General features: G+C 44.5%; 1 protein-coding gene across 4 annotated transcripts in view; it reads left to right on the top strand.

Annotated features, from left to right (window-relative positions):
* Window positions 1–14,494, top strand: part of IDUA (alpha-L-iduronidase) — a 244,971-nt gene extending 230,477 nt beyond the window's left edge. For 3 of the 4 annotated variants that reach the window (XM_073597591.1, XM_073597596.1, XM_073597576.1), the window contains 3 exons: window positions 3,124–3,249; window positions 10,836–10,912; window positions 14,268–14,494. In XM_073597591.1, the coding sequence (XP_073453692.1) occupies window positions 3,124–3,249; window positions 10,836–10,912; window positions 14,268–14,472 (408 nt within the window). In that variant the 3' untranslated portion in view covers window positions 14,473–14,494. Of the gene's footprint in view, window positions 1–3,123; window positions 3,250–10,835; window positions 10,913–12,766; window positions 12,868–14,267 lie in introns of all 4 variants that reach the window. The other variant, XM_073597584.1, reaches the window with a different exon arrangement.
* The last annotated feature ends 99 nt before the right edge of the window (window positions 14,495–14,593 follow it).

Below are 14,593 nucleotides of genomic sequence, written 5' to 3'. Positions count from 1 at the left end.
ATATATATATAATATATATATATACACAGTAATACAGTATATATATATATATACACATAGTATGTCATTTTACGCCGCGCTTTACATAAATATTCACATCAGTCCCTGCCCTCAAGGAGCTACAATCGAAAGTCCCTAACTCATATTCATACATACACATACTAGGGCCAATTTAGACAGGCGCCAATTAACTTCCTAGCATGTCTTTTGAAAAAAATATATATACATATATATATTCATTGTGATTGTTAGCTTCTTTCCCTCTTTTTTCTCATTGGCAGTAGGGATGGGCGAACGGTTCGGCCCGAGCATAAGTTCGGCCCGAACTTTGGTTGTTCAGATGTTCTGTGAACACAGAACAATATGCGGTGTTTGGGGCAATTTCGAAAGCCGCCGGAACACAGTTAAAGTCTATGGGACACTAACATGAAAAATCAAAAGTGCTCATTTTAAAGGCTTATATGCAAGTTATTGTCATAAAAAGTGTTTGGGGACCTGGGTCCTGCCCCAGGGGACATGTATCAATGCAAAAAAAAGTTTTAAAAACGGCAGTTTTTTCAGGAGCAGTGATTCTTTTAATGCTTAAAGTGAAACAATAACAATGAAATATTCCTATAAATATCGTACTTGGGGGTGTCTATAGTATGCCTGTAAAGTGGCACATTTTTCCTGTGAAAATGACATTTCTAAAGGAAAAATTGTCATTGAAAACTGATCGCGGCTATAATGAATTGTCGGATCTCGGCAATATAGAGACAGATGATTGAAAAAAGAGCATGGGATCCCCCCCACCGTCCATTACCAGGCCCTTTGGGTCTGGTATGAATATTAAGGGGAACCCCGAACCAAAATTAAAAGAAAAAATTGTGTGGGGGTCCCCCTAAAATCCATACTAGGCCCTTCGGGTCTGATATGGAAATTAAGGGGAACCCTGCGCCAAATTGTTTTAAAAATGGAGTAGTGGCCCCCCAAAATCCATACCAAACCCTTTAGGTCTGGTATGGATTTTTAGGGGAACCCTGCCCCAAACTTAAAAAAAAATGGCGTAGGGGTCCCCCCAGAATCCATACCAGACCCTTTTCCGAGCACGCAACCTGGCAGGCCGTAGGAAAAGAGGGGGGGCGCCCCCCCTGAACCGTACCAGGCCACATGCCCTCAACATGGGGAGGGTGTTTTGGGGTAGCACCCCAAAGCACCTTGTCCCCATGTTGATGATGACAAGGGCCTCATCCCCATGACCCTTGCCCGGTGGTTGTGGGGGTCTGCGGGCGGGGGGCTTATTGGAATCTGGAAACAAGAGGACCCCCAGATCCCGACTTCCCCCTCGTGTAAAATGGTAAAGGGGTACCCTACCATTTCACAAAAAAAGTGTCAAAATGTTAAAAACGACAAAACACAGCTTGGTACAAGTCCTTTGTTAAAAAATAAAAATGTCCCGGACCGACAAAGAAAAAAAAGTAGGACGGGGAAACCTGGTTACGTAAACGGGTGTCCCTTCCCCCCACTGACGCCACGGGGAAGTCCTGTGGCGTCAGAGGGGGCAGGGTCACCCAGTTACATCACCGGGTGGCCCTGCCCTCAGTTATATAAGAGCTGTCACAAGCCAAGACGCGTCTGACGGCAGGAGCCTCCCATGGAGGCGGGTCGGTTGCGAATTATTTTTTTCTTTTTCGGGCCGGGCGGCGTGATAGAAGAAGATGAATGGACATCGTGGGACATTTTTATTTTTTTATTTTTTAATAAAGGACTTGAACCAAGCTGTGTTTTGTTGTTTTTAACATTTTGACACTTTTTTTGTGAAACCCCGTTACATATGAACCCCATTACCATTTCACACAGGAGGGGAGGCCGGGATCTGGGGTCCCCTTGTTAAATGGGGCTTCCATATTCTGATAAGCCCCCCACCCGCAGACCCCCACAACCGCCGGGCAAGGGTTGTGGGGATGAGGCCCTTGTCCCCATCAACATGGGGACAAGGTGCTTTGGGAAGCTACCCCAAAGCACCCTCCCCATGTTGAGGGCATGTGACCTGGTACGGTTTGGGGGGCGCTCTCTCATCCCCCCTCTTATCCTGAGGCCTGTCAGGTTGCGTGCTCGATTAAGGGTCTGGTTTTGATTTTTGGGGGACTCCTACGCTATTTTTTTTTTACATTTTGGTGCAGGGTTCCCCTTAACATCCATACTAGACTTGAAGGGTCTGGAATGGATTTTGGGGGGGACCCCTACACCATTTTTTTAAAAAATTGGCGCAGGGTGCCCCTTAATTTCCATATCAGACCCAGAGGGCCTGGTAATGGACTGGGGGGGATCCCATGCTCTTTTTTCAATGAGTTTTATCTATATTGCGAGACCCGACAATTCATTACAGCTGCAATCAGTTTTAAATGACAATTTTTCCTTTAGAAATTTCATTTTGCTGTGGTACTGTTCTAAACAAGGGAAAAATGCGCCACTTTACAGGCATACTATAGAAACCCCCCAGGCAGGATATTTAAAGGAATATTTCATTTTTATTGTTTCACTTTAAGCATTAAAAAGATCACTGCTCCCAAAAAAATTATTTAAAATAACTTGCATATAAGCCTTTAAAATTAGCACTTTTGATCATTCATGTTCGTGTCCTATAGACTTTAACAGTGTTCGTGTGTTCTGCCGAATTTTATCTGCCTGTTCGCATGTTGTGCTGCGAATTGAACAGGAGGGTTTTCGGCTCATTCCTAATTGGCAGCAAGGAAGATCGAGCAGGTTGCACTTTCAAAAAGCTAAAGGGCACTTGTTAGTGGAAGTAGCATTATTCCTAATTGGCCTAATCCTTGGCAAAGGTCTTGAATGGAGTACGTTCATGAAACAAAAATGCAAGAAGCCAATGCAGACTTTTCATTGTTAAAATAGCTGTTGCTTGGCTGATGCATTGTCTTCAGTGCTTGTAGCTCAGGAATGCTAATTTTACTCTTCATGTGTTGCATGCTTGTTCTGGGTCTGTAAGTGGTTTTAAAGAAAACACAGCTGTGAAAATATGGAAACCAACAATGTCAGTCCACATATTTTCTCACATCACAAGTGATTTTTTTCATACATTAACCTATGTAAAGCACTTGGATACTAATTTTATTTTGTTTAAAGGACCCAATCATAGAAGAGCCAAGGCCATTCCCCAAAAAAGGTGATATGATTCTGAAAGTAAAACTTCCAGTACCATCAGTGCTTCTTATTCACATATGTGAACAACCTCAATCTCCGCCTGGAAGGGTAAGTAGGAAAGTTGTATATTGGCATAACTTACAACAGAGTACAGAGATTTCGCAGAATAGGCTTTTGGCTATTTTGCTATAAATATTCACGTGTACAAGTATTTTACACAAGTGTATCTCTCAAGTGGTATGATAATTTTATTATGGTAAGCTTGCTACTGGTCTGGTTAGTAGGCTGGTTGGGTAGTTCTATAAAGAAGATTTGAATCATATCCTTTATGGTCATCACAGCTAGGGATGAGCCTCGTGTTCGAATCGAACGCATGTTCGACTCGAACATCACCTGTTCGGTCGTTCGCTGAATTACGAATGATATGGTCCGTTCGCGCCAAATTCGAGTGGTGCATCATGGCCCATAATTCACTGCAGCATCGCAGTGCATTGCTAGATGATGATACAGCACTGTGTATACAGAGAGCCGTAATTGGCCAAAGCCAAGGAGGCTTTGGCCAATTATGGCTCAGGGGGTTTAGTACACGCCCCACACTATATAAGGCCGCCTGCACGGCAGGCCCTGTGTAGTGTGTTCCGGCGTTGAGAGAGAGATAGATAGACAGAGAGACAGTGCCATTTGATTTAAGTTAGAGTAGGCAGGTAGCTGCACTTACAGTGTATTGTGTGTATATATATATATATACATACTAGGTGTTGTGTGTGTGTGTGTGTGTGTGTGTGTATATATATATATATATATATATATATATATATATATATATATACTATATTCAGTTTAGCTAGATCCATTCCTGTTATTCTCTTCCTACTACTGACAGGCAGGCAGGTGTTTTTACAGTATTTACAGCTACCTGAAGAAAATTGCTGGTGTTCTTCTGAACCTATTAGTTCTATTAGCTGCAGTATTTACAAGTTAGTTTAGTGCGTCCTCTGCACAGTGTGCACCTAAAGCTCCCTAAACAAAATTAGTGGTGTTCTTCTGATCCTATTAGTACAGTACCGCAGGCAGCTGCAGTATTTACAAGTTAGTGTAGTGCGTTCTCTGCACAGTGTGCACCTAAAGCTACCTGAAAAAAAATTAGTGGTGTTCTTCTGATCCTATTAGTACAGTACCGCAGGCAGCTGCAGTATTTACAATTTAGTGTAGTGCGTCCCCTGCACAGTGTGCACCTAAAGCTACCTGAAGAAAATTAGTGGTGTTCTTCTGATCCTATTAATACCACAGGCAGGCAGTTACAGTATTTACAGTTAGTGTACTGTGCCCTCTGCACAGTGTGCACCTAAAGCTACCTGAAGAAAATTATTGGTGTTCTTCTGATCCTATTAATACCACAGGCAGGCACCTACAGTATTTACAGTTAGTGTAGTGCGTCCTCTGCACAGTGTGCACCTAAAGCTACCTGGAGACAATTGCTGTTGTTCTGCTCCTATTAATACCACAGGCAGGCAGCTACAGTATTTACAGTTAGTGTACTGTGTCCTCTGCACAGTGTGCACCTAAAGCTACCTGAATGAAATTGGTGGTGTTCTTCTGATCCTATATTAATACCACAGGCAGGCAGTTACAGTATTTACAGTTAGCGTACTGTGTCCTCTGCACAGTGTGCACCTAAAGCTACCTGAAGAAAATTGGTGGTGTTCTTCTATTCCTATATTAATACCACGGGCAGGCAGCTACAGTATTTACAGTTAGTGTACTGTGTCCTCTGCACAGTGTGCACCTAAAGATACCTGAATAAAATTGCTGTTGTTCTGCTCCTATTAATACCACAGGCAGGCAGCTACAGTATTTACAGTTAGTGTACTGTGTCCTCTGCACGGTGTGCACCTAAAGCTACCTGAATAAAATTGGTGGTGTTCTTCTGATCCTATATTAATACCACAGGCAGGCAGGTACAGTATTTAGTTAGTGTACTGTGTCCTCTGCACAGTGTGCACCTAAAGATACCTTGAATAAAATTGCTGTTGTTCTGCTCCTATTAATACCACAGGCAGGCAGCTACAGTATTTAAAGTTAGTGTACTGTGTCCTCTGCACAGTGTGCACCTAAAGCTACCTGAATAAAATTGGTGGTGTTCTTCTGATCCTATTAATACCACAGGCAGGCAGCTACAGCATTTACAGTTAGTGTACTGCATCCTCTGCACAGTGTGCACCTAAAGCTACCTGAAGACAATTGCTGTTGTTCTGCTCCTATTAATACCACAAGCAGGCAGTTACAGTATTTACAGTTAGTGTACTGTGTCCTCTGCACAGTGTGCACATAAAGCTACCTGAAGACAATTGCTGGTGTTCTCATACTAATAATACTACAGGCAGGCAGTTGATTCTGCTAGCTGCAGTATCAGTGTATATATATACATCCCAGCTTTGTGCAACTACATTTCACTGCAGGCCATTAGTTTGTCTGGAAGGCCAACAAGGAGAGGCAGACAGTCACAAGCCAATAAAAGAGGGCAAGCAGGCTCTGTGTTTAGAGGCAACAGTGCTGGTTGTGGAGACGGTGCATCCTCATCAGCACGTGGCCGTGGGACACGCTTGTCCTTTTTTTCTGTAGCTGGCCGTGTTGAGCCGCAACATACGGAAGACTTGGTAGAGTGGATGACCAAGCCGTCCTCATCCCCCTCATCCTCCCATGCTCCAGGAGGATGCCCAGCGTTTTGAAGGCTCCGATGATGGTACCCAGCTAGAGGAAGGCAGTAACGTGAGCCCAGAGAGAGGGGATGCCCAAGAAGGACAGCAATCTGGCAGTCATGTTCCCCCAGCTGCAGCATGCTGCCAGCTTTGCTCCAGTGATGAGGGAGAGGATGATGAAGTCACTGACTCCACATGGGTGCCTGATAGGAGAGAGGAGGAGGAGGAGGCACATCACCAACGAGGAAGGATGCCCTCCAGGGGCCAGCTGAAGGGCAGCACACCGACTGCATCACACTGCAGATCTCCGCATGTGCAGGGCGCTGCTGTCTCTGCGCGTTATTCCAAAAGTTCTTTGGTTTGGACCTTTTTTGAGACGAGTGCCTCAGATCCCACCGCTTCTATTTGCAACATATGTCTCAAGCGTATCTCTTGTGGCCAAAACATCTCCCGCTTGGGTACCACATGCTTGACCAGACATATGTTGACCTGCCATGCAGTTCGTTGGCAAGCATACCTAAAAGACCCACACCCACCAAAGAACAAAGAGGACCTCTCCTTGCTCCTCATCAGCTGGGATCTCCAACCCCACTATACCTTCAGTCCTCTCTGAGACCTGCACTGAGAGGAATGAAGGTGTAGAATTAGGTGTGTCACAGCCAAGTACTTGGGGGCAATCTGCTATCGGTACACCGACGTCAGATTGTACCAGGCAAGTTTCCCTGCCCCAGCTGCTGCACCGCCGAAAGAAGTTCGCTCCCAGCCATCCACATGCCCAGTGGTTGAATGCTAGCTTGGCTAAATTGCTAGCACTTCAACTGCTGCCTTTTCAGTTGGTAGACTCTGCCCCCTTCCGTGAGTTTGTGGAATGTGCGGTTCCTCAGTGGCAGGTTCCCAAACACCACTTTTTCTCACGGAAGGCGATTCCGGCTCTCTACCGGCATGTGGAAGGCAATGTCTTGGCCTCGCTGGACAGGGCGGTCAGTGGTAAGGTGCATATTACCGCTGACTCATGGTCCAGCAGGCATGGACAGGGACGTTACATATCTTTCACCGCGCACTGGGTGACTCTTCTGGCAGCTGGGAAGGATGCAGGACAGGGTGCAGTAGTGTTGGAGGTTTTTTGCCACCACGCCTCCAAAATACTACTAGTGGTGATTCTGCCACACCTCTCTCCTCCACCCCCTCCTCTTCTTCTTCCTCCATGGCCTCTTCCTGTGCTGAGTTGACTTTGGAACCAGCGGTGCTCCGTAGGCATTCAAGGGGCTATGCAAGCATGCAGGCCAAAAGATGCCATGCGGTGCTTGAGCTGGTGTGTTTGGGGGACAGGAGCCACACTGGGGCAGAGATTCTGTCAGCTCTGCAGGGGCAGGTTCAGAGGTGGTTGACGCCACGCCAGCTTAAGGCAGGTATGGTGGTTTGCGACAATGGCACCAACCTCCTCTCCGCCCTCCGACAGGGACAACTGACCCATGTGCCCTGTTTGGCTCACGTCCTTAACTTGGTGGTGCAGCGGTTCTTGGGCAGGTACCCGGGCTTACAGGATGCCCTAAGGCAGGCCAGGAAAGTCTGTGTGCATTTCCGCAGGTCATATAATGCCAGTGCTCGGCTGTCTGACCTCCAAAAGGAATTTAACCTGCCCAAGAACAGCCTAATCTGTGACATGCCCACCAGGTGGAACTCAACGTTGGCCATGCTGCAGCGGCTGCACACGCAGCAGAGGGCCATCAATGAGTACCTGTGCAACTATGGCACCAGGATAGGGTAAGGGGAGCTTGGTTTTTTCCCCACGCCAGTGGGCCATGATCAGGGATGCATGCACTGTCCTGTCACCATTTGAGGAGGCCACGAGGATGCTGAGCAGTGACAGTGCATGCATCAGTGACACTGTCCCCCTTGTCCACCTGTTGGAGCACACGCTACGTGGAATAATGGACAGGGCACTTGAGGCAGAACAGAGGCAGGAAGAGGAGGACTTCCTTAGCTCTCAAGGCCCCTTTTATCCAGACAGTGTTCCTGCATGCCCACCGATCACACAGGAAGAGGACAAGGAGGAGGAGGAGAAGGAGGAAGAGGAGGATTGTGTCAGCATGGAGGTGGAGCCTGGCACTCAGCATCAGGAGCAGTCTTTAAGGGATCATTTACAGTCCCAAGAAACCCATGGACTTGTACGTGGCTGGGAGGAGGTGGCTGCGGATCACGTCGTCCTTAGTGACCCAGAGGACTCCGGACCGAGTGCCTCAGCAAACCTACACTGCATGGCCTCCCTGATCCTGCAAAGCCTGCGGAAGGATCCTAGTATTCGTGGTATCAAGGAGAGGGATCAGTACTGGCAGGCAACCCTCCTTGATCCACGTTACAAGGGTAAGGTTGCGGACCTTATCTTGCCATCGCAGAGGGAGCAGAGGATGAAACATCTTCAGGAGGCCTTGCAGAAAGGTCTGTGCAACGCGTTCCCAGAGACTGGGAGGTTACAAATTCCTGTTCCTGGACAACGTGTTGCTGAGGCTTTGGTCAGTCAAAGAAGGAGTGGTGGAGAAGGTGGCCGCCTGACTGATGCGTTCAGACAATTTTTTAGTCCGCAGCCCCAAGGTATGATCGGTTCCAGCAACCATCACCAGCGTCTGTTTTACATGGTGCAGGAATACCTAGGGGCAAGATCTGACTTGGACACCTTTCCCACCGAAAATCCTCTGGGTTACTGGGTCTTGAGGATGGATCACTGGCAAGAGCTTGCACAGTGTACAATTGAGCTACTGGCCTGTCCTGCATCCAGCGTTCTTTCGGAACGCACATTCAGTGCTGCTGGAGGTTTTGTAACCAATCACAGGGTGCGCCTGTCCACCGACTCGGTCAAGCGACTGACCTTCATTTTCAATTTTTTGAAATGTCAGATCCCTTCAAGACTGACTATGCTGAGTGACTATCCTGTTATTCTTAGTGACTATCCTCTTCCTCCTCAATGATCATGCTGATAGCTTGTAAGAATATTTTTGGTTCTGGGCGCCACAACCAGTGGCTAAGGCCCAATTTTTCAGCCCCTGTTTAATAGGGGCGTGTAATTACAATTTTTGATGCAATATTTTGCAAGGAGAGTTTGTTGCTGCACTCAACTAGAGTATTTGTGAGGGGTTGCAGTGTTGTGGCACCAGCACCAGTGCCTAAGGCCCAATTTTTCAGCCCCTGTTTAACAGGGGCGTGTAATTACAATTTTTGATGCAATATTTTGCAGGAGGGCTCATTCCTGCGCTCCAACTAGAGTATCTGTGAGGGGTTGCAGTGTTGTGGCACCAGTGCCTAAGGCCCAATTTTTCTGCCCCTGTTCAACAGGTGCATGTAATTACAATTCTTGATCTAATATTTCACAGCAAGGCCCGTTCCAGCTCCCACCAAGAGTAACTGTGAGGACTTACAGTGTTGTGGCAACACCACCACCACCACCACCACCAAAGGCCCAATTTTTCTGCCCCTGTTCAACAGGTGCAGGCAATTACAATTCTTGATCTAATATTTCACAGCAGGGCCTGTTTCTGCGCCCACCAAGAGTAACTATGGGGACTTACAGTGTTGTGGCACCAGCACCACCACCACCACAAGGGCCCAATTTTTCTGACCCTGTTCAACAGGGGCATGTAATTACAATTCTTGATCTAATATTTCACAGCAGAGCCCGTTCCTGCGCCCACCAAAAGTAGCTGTGAGGGCTTACAGTGTTGTGGCAACACCAACACCTAAGGCCCCAATTTCTGCAGAGTATATAGGGCAGGCCCCTACTTTCAAACATCCAACTTACAAACGACTCCTACTTTCAAACGGAAGAACAACAGGAAGTGAGATGAAATCTACCCCTAGGAAAGGAAATTCTCTCCTGTAAGAGTTAATATGGGAAAAAAGTGTCTCCTCTCCACTGATGCTTTATCACCAATCCTTGTTTCACTAAAAAACCCAAATTGTCAAAAAACATTTGTCATTGGGACAGAAAGTGAGGTAAAATCTTCTGAAGAGGTGCACAGACAGCTAAACAAATGTCACAGGGGTGATAACCCTTCCCTATGTTTTCCAAAAAGCTTAAAAATAGATTTTTTGGCTGGAGCTCCACTTTAAAAATGTACCAGTTCAAAATTACAAGCAGATTCTACTTAACAACAAACCTACAGTCCCTGTCTTGTTTGCACCGCCTGTATACTGCTGTTCAGAGGGCCTGGGCCCCCACGCCTTTCATATTTTTAATTTGGGTGCGGGGTTCCCCTTAATATCCATACAAGACCCAAAGGGCCTGGTAATGCACTGGGGGGGGGGGGGGGGGGTACCCATGCTGTTTGTCTCACTGATTTTCATCCATATTCCTGGGACCGGACATTACATTAAAGCCGTAAGCAGTTTTAAATGACTTTTATTACTTAAAAAATGTAATTTTGTGCAGGGACTGTTCTAAGCACTGGAAACACGCGCCACTTTACAGGCATACTATAGACACCCCCCAGGTACAATATTTAAAGGAATATTTCACTTTTTTTTTTCACTTTAAGCATCATTAAAATCACTGCTCCCGAAAAAAACGGCTGTTTTTAAAACTTTTTTTGCATTGATACATGTCCCCTGGGGTAGGACTCGGGTCCCCAAACCCTTTTTTAGGACAATACCATGCAAATTATCCTTTAAAATTAGCACTTTTGATTTCGAACGTTTGAGTCCCATAGACTTCAATGGGGTTCTAACGTTTGTGCAAATTTTTGGTCCGTTCGCATGTTCTGGTGCGAACCGAACCGGGGGTGTTCGGCTCATCCCTAATCACAGCCATCTGCACTGCCTACTCCTTCCTATTGGACAGCAATGGTATATTGGCAGTGAAGACAGCACATAACCATCTTGAGACTAAATGGTCAAAAGAATGTGGATGATGGTGCAGCTCATATATTATCCACATGTAGTGAATCATCTTTACAATACGTTCTAGTTAAAGTAAATCTAAATATTATCCTTTTTTCTCCTAAGGTCACCCATGTTCGTATCATTCCACTTTTTAGCGGGCAGGTATCAGTTGTTTGGAGTGATGAGCTGGTAATATCCAGGTAAATATATAGTTGTAACTTTTTACAGATTTTATCTCCATTCAGGTTGATACTCTTATGCCCTGTCATTCCGACAACAAAATCCATGGATTTTTTCCGACGGATGTTGGCTCAAACTTGTCTTGCATACACACGGTCGCACAAAGTTGTCGGAAAATCCAATCGTTCTGAACGCAGTGACGTAAAACACGTACGTCTGGACTATAAATGGGGCAGTAGCCAATAGCTTTTGTCTCTTAATTTATTCTGAGCATGCGTGGCACTTTGTGCGTCGGAATTGTCCACACACGGTCGGAATTTACGCAAACGGATTTTGTTGTCGGAAAATTTTATAGCCCGCTCTCAAACTTTGTGTGTCGGAAATTCCGATGGAAAAAGTCTGATGGAGCCCACACATGGTCGGAATTTCCGACAACAAGCTCCGAACGCACATATTCCGTCGGAAAGTCTGGCCGTGTGTACAGGGCATAAGTAGCCCAAATTTCCAGCCGATTACATTTAATCCTTCTTTTTAACTGTCCTAGAGTAAACATAGTACACCTTATACCCAATGTCTTTGGTAGTAAGTAAACTTTCTGCAACAATCAATGGCTAACACAGTACAATATTTTCCTTATGAAAAAATGATGGCAGTCCTATGTACTGAAAGTCAAATGATACACTAACAATGTGCACTTTTTTAATCTCTGGAAAACGCATCCAACTGATCAGAGAGGGTATCATGGGTTCCATTCTCTAAAAAGCAAAGATGATGTTCTCATAAAACATTTTCTCTTTAGCGTTTACACTTGATGTGATTGATTTATGTGATTCAGTACAAAAGCAGGTATGTCTGCGTGCCTGCACTTAAGTTGGGTATACACATACAAATTTCATTACGTGTGTACTGCTGTCTGTTCAACTGAAGCTGTTCAAACATCTGGCTTCTGTGGAATGGTCATGGTGGAAAACCAGCATTCAGTCAGCACCTGCAGCCAATGAAAGTTTTTTTTTTTCATTCAGCCCACTGATTGAGCAAAAAAAAAAAAAAAAGCTCAGTGCATATACCCTGTTTTGTCTTCAGCTTTGTTCTAATGTATTATAAGTATAGATGCTAACCCTCTTCCACCTACCACATTTCACTGTTGGCCAATGAATGTGATAAATGGCCTCAGAGGAGGTGACAGACCAAAGTGCTAGATTTAGAGCTTAGTTTGGTATTTGTACTGTATAGTAGAGCAGCTTGAGATTCAGGGTACCTAGGTTGCTCAAGAAGAATGCTGAAACTGCATGCCAGGCACTTGATTTTATATGCAAATAGTGTATCAATAATTTTAAAGCAAAACATGTTTACTGTTATACCTGAGCAAAAAATTTCATTCTGTACAGCCAGGCCTGGTTTTTGCACATATTTTCCACACTGCGCAGGCAGCAACGTGACAAACAGTACCTGATTTACCAATTCAGCTTTCAGGTTAAAAAAAAGCAGCTTCCAATGCACCTTTACCTCTACAGCCTCCTTAAAGGATAGACCGCATAATCACTTTCTGGTGACCTTGGGGGGGGGGGGGGGGGGTAGGGGAAGCCGTCCCCGCCGAGAGATGTCCAGTGATTATCGCTAGTGCCATGCTGGTTGCACCCAAGTTGATCGATCAACTTGATACTTTCAGCCTGCCCATAAATGGTTCGAATCTCGGCCGTTTATGTTGATCCTGCTGAGATTTGAATTGGGTATGGCCGGCCTAAGAATGAATTGAGATGCCTCACAAGTATTGTAAATTTATGCATGTTGTCCTATAGATGGTACTCTTCTGTGTACATAAACTAATCATTTATTACGTATGCATTTTGTTGTAATACATTTATATTTTGTAGATGTTTGAAAACATATGAAGTTGAATATTCATTAGATGGCTTAATCTTCAGCCAGATAAATGCAAGAAACATTATTTTTACTTTGTTCTTATATAGCCCAGGTAAGTTATATATGAATTTATGTGAACTATTTTCTGATTTAAAGGCTTACTGCTTCTTGTAACTAGAGCTCATTGGATTGCCTTTTTTATTGTTGTAGCTGAGCTGCATACACATTTTTGTCATATGGATAGAAACCATTGACAGAAACATGTGAGCTAATCAACAGAAACTATGCATTCTTGTGCTTCCATAATGGGTTGGAAGCCTTTCAGTACTAAACCTAGCGAAATATATTGCAGAACGTGCATATACAATCTCACCGTCTTAGCATGTCAAGACTTATTATTCTCATGGGAGCACCCTTTTAGGCTAATAGAGGGGAGCCATGTAGAGACAGACTAAATTTTTGTTCCCCAAGAACACTTGTTTGGGAATGCAGTGCACTGCATCATAAACACTATTATCATACATTCTTCCTGGCTGGTTAGGAAGACTAATAAATAAAATGTATGGGCACCTGTACTCATTTCACATAAAACCAATAATTCTATGTAACCACAAGTACAATAAAAAATCTGTACATCATTATCAGCCCCCAATACTATTGACAATGCTCCAGTCATAGGGGAACAACAATAAGAGCATGTGCCTAAAGGAGAGTGTTCATTATTTTATAGTTTTAGCAGGGACCTGAATGTCTGCTGGACAAACAACCAGCCAGTCCATAGATGGATTAAAATGAAGTCAATTCCTGCTGAAATGGCCAAAAAATTAGATCAGTCTATGGCCGGCCTCATGCCCCGTACACACAGTCGGATTTTCCGATGGAAAATGTGTGATGGGACCTTGTTGTCGGAAATTCTGACCGTGTGTAGGCTCCATCACACATTTTCCATTGGATTTTCCGACACACAAAGTTTGAGAGCAGGCTATAAAATTTTCCGACAACAAAATCCGTTGTCGGAATTTCCGATCGTGTGTACACAAATCCGACGCACAAAGTGCCACGCATGCTCAGAATAAATAAAGAGATGAAAGCTATTGGCTACTGCCCCGTTTATAGTCCCGACGTACGTGTTTTACGTCACCGCGTTCAGAATGATCGGATTTTCCGACAACTTTGTGTGACCGTGTGTATGCAAGACAAGTTTGAGCCAACATCCGTCGGAAAAAATCCTAGGATTTTGTTGTCGGAATGTCCAATCAATGTCCGACCGTGTGTATGGGGCATAAGTGTTATTATTCACTAGTTCTGGGAAGGCAAGGATAAAATACTCTACAATATTACAAAGCAATAATTAGAATCAAGAGATCAAGTTATTGGCTCTTATTAGACTTGTTATATAGTTTGCAATGACTGCTGAATATTCCATAATATAGGGAACCATTTCTTATTTTATGATAAACGCACAAGTTGTAACAAGTTTTGAGTGAGTGACAAATATACTTCTCTCTCCAGACACAGCCATAGTATCTGGATACTACAGAGTCCGTGCTGTCAACTTCTGGAACATACCAGGACCCTACAGTATTTCAGTGATGTACAGTTAATTGAAAATAATGATCACACAGCCTATAGATTTTTGAAATGGTCTCTGATGCACTGTTTTGGATTTTGTAAATCATATTTTTTAATTTGTGTAACTCGTCGCTTATTTTGTTAAATAAAATGTTCAGCAAAATCCATGAACGTGTGATTTAAAGTAGATCTTTCCATTCCCCAAGGTTGCAAAGTGTTACCATCATAATCCACTTCATAAGCTGTTTCAAAGGTATTCCTCTCTC

This window comes from Aquarana catesbeiana, linkage group LG01 (assembly GCF_042186555.1).
Source record: "Aquarana catesbeiana isolate 2022-GZ linkage group LG01, ASM4218655v1, whole genome shotgun sequence".
NCBI lineage: Eukaryota > Metazoa > Chordata > Amphibia > Anura > Ranidae > Aquarana > Aquarana catesbeiana.
The sequence above is the reverse complement of the archived record's forward strand: the minus strand, read 5'-3'. Positions and strand labels throughout refer to the sequence as shown.